At 33.0% G+C, this 5,406-nt stretch overlaps 1 protein-coding gene across 12 annotated transcripts in view; it reads left to right on the forward strand.

Moving 5' to 3' along the window:
- Positions 1–5,406, forward strand: part of LOC106882892 (phosphatidylinositol 4-phosphate 5-kinase type-1 alpha) — a 234,919-nt gene that overhangs the window by 109,365 nt on the left and 120,148 nt on the right. For all 12 annotated transcript variants that reach the window (XM_052974610.1, XM_052974612.1, XM_052974613.1 and 9 more), the window contains one exon: positions 2,360–2,490. In XM_052974610.1, the coding sequence (XP_052830570.1) occupies positions 2,360–2,490 (131 nt within the window). The remainder of the gene's footprint in view (positions 1–2,359; positions 2,491–5,406) is intronic.

Genomic DNA, 5,406 nt, shown 5'->3' on the forward strand with positions numbered 1-5,406 from the left:
TATATATATATATATATATATATATATATATATATATATGCAGTTTATTTTGTCTCTGATTATTCAGACTAGAGCAGTAGTAATAATAAATTAGTGTGTTATGTATTTTTTAAACAATATTAATTACTAAAGTGTGGTTTCTGCCTGTATTGTTTTTGATCCTGTAAACAAAAACTTGGTTATGATTTATTTGCTTTAATGTTGTTCTGATTAAAAAAAGCATTAATGCCTTTCTTTTAAAAAAGGCAAATTTGCCTTTTGCTGCTTTATTTCTGTTAGGATCAATGTCTCTATATTAATCAATGATATGTTATTAGAGGGTATCTATATGATGCTATAATTAATTAATCAGTAAATGGAAATCCTCATTAAATAGCATCATTAATGTTGTTTGGTAATGCATGAATACAAATCTTTTTTTTCCTTTTTCTTATTTAATTCCGTTTTCATGCTTGCTTAAGAAGTGGTTTTTATTAGCCTACAGATATTTAATCACAAATTAATATTGTAATCTTGAAAAAAAAAAAGAGAAAAAAATTAATGATGATTATCATCAAGAAACTTTCTGAAGTTAAGGGATAGAAGTGAGGCCTAATTTTAGAATTTCAATAAAATTTACATTGAGCATTTTCTTTTAAAATTGGTTCTAATTTCAGCTATGCTTGTATTTTCAGCCCCCATTGTTTATGTAATTTGTGAAAATTTTTAGCTGTATTATCTATGGATTAATAATTTTAGTTGTGTATACATGTGCAGTTTTCTTGTGAATGTACCTCCCCACCAAACACACACACTCAAGGGGTGAGAAGTAAGAAAATTCTAACATTTAAAGCAGAATAAGAAAATGGCACTAAAGAGTAAATAAATAGTTAAAACTGCTTTCAGTATTTGATCTTTCACATTGGCAAGTATGGTAGAATAGAGGTTATGCCCAGGGCATTGTCAGTAACCCAGCTTTGATAATTGTTTGAGGCCAGTTTGTTTCATTCACATTGTTAATGCCTTTGGGAAAAGACTGAACACTACAACTAAATGTTTCTCTTCTATAAATATTTGGCTATGAGCCTATGTAAGAAATCAATATTTGTTTTTCTATGTTGGCCTTGGCTCATTTACAATTTTTTTTCCTGCTAGCTGTCTTTTTCTATTTTTGTATCTGTTTTACAATATCTGTTTAATTGAAAGTTTGCTTATTAGAATTTGTCACCAAATATATCTAGTAAATTTTGGAAATGCATTACATTCTTATACAAAGATTATTTTATTGTAGATGTTTGTCTTTGTATTATTTATAAACTCTGTGACATTGAAAATAGCTTGGACAGTAAGAAAATCTTAATAGGGCTACACTTTTAATTTCAACAGTTTACTGTTCAAAGTTAAAATCCCATTGGTGTTCACTTTGGTTTTAATCTCACCAGTTCTTATTTAAGCTTTCCACTCTCTATTGAGTATAAGCCATTGACAAGTTTCCTCCTCCACTGTTCTCAACTCTGAGCTGTCTTTTCCTCTCCCAGGTCTTGTTGGATTTGAATTGCTGTTGATGCTTCTGTAACTCTGTTTTTTTCCTAGATAGGGCACTGGCCCTAGGCAAACCCATTTTTACCTCTGGGAAGAGGTTCACATTAGTCTGCCTCTATCCTTAGACCTGTCCAACATGGAAGGTCCTACCAGGAGCTTGCACTCTGTTAGCATATCTCTTAGGGTGATTGAGGCACACAAGCCACTACACCACAACAAAGACCAAACCTTGAAGTGAAATCTCAACTGATTAGTAGTATAATCTTGGGCTTGACCCAGTTGATTATATCTTACATTTACAAAAGTATTGTGTTTTGTCAAAATAGATTGATATTTATGAATACTAATGTAAATATAAAATGCTTAAATCTTGTACAAACAATATGTTTCTTTAACTGTTGGTTCCTTAATATCTTTTCTAAATAATCTGTGGAGCTCTTAAAAAAAGTGTGCAATAAATACAAAATTTGTGTACTTTCTTCTTTGAGGCACTTGATATTAACAAATAGTTAGGTAACATGCAAAATGGTAAAAAGTTTTCATAAAGATAGCTTTGAGAAGAAAGAATTATGGATCTTAAACCATATAATGTTTTTCTGGAGTGTGGGAAAGTGAACCAGTATAAGTGAGTGTTTGTAAAGGTTGAAAAGTGCAATATGAAACGTTGATAGGGCTTGTTAGTAAGGGAAAGTTTATCAGTCAACACCATTTTATGCACAATTCAGATGTGAAGCACAATACTCCATACTCTGTAGTGGTGGTATGGTCTTAGTTACCACTGCTCCTACCTTTTCTTGTATTTTTATGATAAATGAAGTTTTTGTTTTTTTATTTATAGAAACCAACCTCAGAATTGATGGCTGCCATCCAACTGGGGATTGGTCAAAGTGTTGGTGGACTCTCGTCCAAACCAGAGCGTGATGTACTCTTACAAGATTTTGCTGTGGTTGAAAGTGTATTTTTTCCAGGGTAAGAAATATTTATATTTAAAATGGTTCTAATTCTAAATTATTGACTTGACAAAGGCTTTTGTAGAATTTCATCATGAAGACCAGTGTCACAATATTATATACACGTGGACTTTCTTCAAATTAATAAAATTGATTTGAATAAAAACTACACAATTTCTTGATTATTGAACATCAGAAAAGTTCATAGGCTGACCAAGATACTCTCATGGAATGTGACCAAATGAGGTTTATTTTTCAAAATGGTCCCCCTTCTGGTTCACAAACTTCTTCGATTGGTGTTGTAGTGCTTGGATCCTATTGATGAAGCTTCCATCTTGTTGGTCAAAAAAGGCATCAACAGCAGATATGATGTCGTCATCACTGCAACACTGGTTCCCAGCCAAGTGTTTCTTCATGTTGGGGCCAATTCAAGAGAATAAGGAGGATGATCAAGCACCGATGATCAAAGCCACAATCAGTCATGCACAGCAGCTTTGAAACCAACTTGTGTGCAGGAACATTGTCCTGATGAAACAAGACCCATTTTGTCAGTTTTCCTGGGTATTTGGTCTTGATAGCCTTTCATAACTACCTCAGCAAGTTGGCATAGTACTCTCCATTGATGGTGTGGCCCTTTTGAAGATAGTCAATAAACATAATGCCTTTTGCATCCCCAAGAAACTGAGGACATCACCTTCCTTGCAGATGTAATGACTTCTTTTCTGCAAGTACTTGATAATACCACAATGCTAATTTTGCCCATCTTCTAGAGAAGTTGCTACTGGTTACTTTTGAAGTCTTCTTTGAAGAGTTCAATGTCAGTTTACTGGGAAAGAAACAATGCAGTTATTAAATAAGAAAAATTGAAATGAATGCATGCAAAATTTCACAGCTCTTGCATCACTCTTTCATAGTCAGCCTATGAACTTTTCAGCCCACCTTCATATGACAAACAGTTCACTGCTTGAATGAATAATCAGTTATGATAGTTCAGTAGTTTCCTCTTGATCCACACACACTTGTTTTAGGTTTTTAGTAGAGGAAACAATGATATAAATTAGCAATTTATCATAGATTGAAGAAACTAATTTTAATATTCCTTTCATCAACTTTTCTTTTGTAATCAGTATGTTAACATGGTTGATGAATGCATTGAGCACATAACATAAATTGGCAAGTTAATTGCATATTCTTTTGTTGTGGGGAACTAAAACTGGTTGTTAGTCATATGCTGTTTTGCATTTAACATTCCATTCTGCCAATGTCAACTTTGCCTTGCATCTCTCCTGGTTTGATAAAATAAAGCACCAATCATATACTTGGATCAATGTAATTGACTTATCTGCTCTCATCAAAATTGTTGGCCTTCTTTCTAAATCAGAAACCATTTAATATTCCATTTAAAAAATTTTTATTTTACAATTAGGGCTTATTTAAGTAATGTATTTTGTCAGGGTCTCAACAGTTGCTGACATTGGAGAAACCAGGATTAGAAATTCAACTTAAATGTTATGAATATTGACAACTTTTCATAATATAACTATTTTTATAATATAAAACCATTTACTTAGATGGTTTTATATTATGAAAATAGTTGTGTCCTTCTAAGAAGCTCTTTACTTGGAAATAAGCCTTTGTGGCTTTTCTTCATTTATATGGCACACATCTTGTTGAGAACATCTCAAGGTCATTCTCGTTATACCGCAGGGTTTCTTACTTAATTGTAACTACCGAACAGTTGTATATCTGGACTGCCAAAACTGCTCTGCTAAACTTATATTTTCTTTTCTGACAATAATAATAATACAATGTGCTGATAAAAAAACAAAAACAAAAAAAAACAACAAAAAAACTGCATTAGTAGAATTGAAGTCCAACAAGAGATTAATTAATCACTGAAACATTCAATTTCTCTGATGTTGAAATTTGAAACTGGTTTAATTTTTTCATCTGCAGAGAGGGTCACTAATGTGATGTCAGGCTTTGAACTTTTAACCCAACTTTCTCTTTGTGCCACTTTTGGCATATGATCCAAGTCTGATGAAGATATTTTTCAAATGGAAGTTTGTGACAATGTTAGAATGTTACTGTGAAAACTGAGAAAGGGGAAACTGCAAGCAGATTCAACCACACTCTTGAAAAATTAGAAAATGCTGTTTCACACAACATAAAAATTCAAATACTAACATGAATCTTAAGTGACCAATCTTCCTTGTTCAGCATTTGATGACATGTTTCAAGATTTTTAAAAAGCTAAAAGTGATAGGTAACTATGTAACCTGTATTTCTAAATGAGTTTCCAGTGTTAGATTAATCAACTATTCCACTGGCACTTGTTAATAAAATAAATAGATCAATCTGATTGTATGTTAATTATGCTGCAAGACTTAATGACATTCTAGAAACAAACCAATTCTTATCCATGGTTTCTACCAGAAAATTTTTTTACCACCATCAGTAATAGTAAATATTTTATCAGACCTGATTTAGCTGTACCACACTTGAAAACTAAAAGTTTCACTTAAATACAGGGAATATAGGGAACTTAATATTGTCATCATTCATAAGGATGTATCTCAGTTTAACCACTTTTATTTTAGTGTTAAGCACCCCTACAAAGGTTATGGGCACTGACTATCCCCTTTTGGCTAAGCTATATCACCACTATCACCACTATTCTAATGTCCACTTTTCCACATTTGCATGGGCTATACAGAGCTGGATACCTTTCCTGTTGTCAGCCCTCGTCTGTTCCCAAGCAATATTTCCCCACAACCAAACACGGTTTTCATAGAAGACTAGAAACGAAACAAAGGTCACTACTTGCATGACAGTGACATTCTTTACAGCTATCATGTCAAGCCAAGGCAAGGAGACAGTAACGCTCGCACTCGCACACACACACACACACACACACACACACACACACACACAC

The sequence above is a fragment of the Octopus bimaculoides genome, chromosome 18 (genome assembly GCF_001194135.2).
Source record: "Octopus bimaculoides isolate UCB-OBI-ISO-001 chromosome 18, ASM119413v2, whole genome shotgun sequence".
Classification (NCBI taxonomy): Eukaryota; Metazoa; Mollusca; class Cephalopoda; order Octopoda; family Octopodidae; genus Octopus; species Octopus bimaculoides.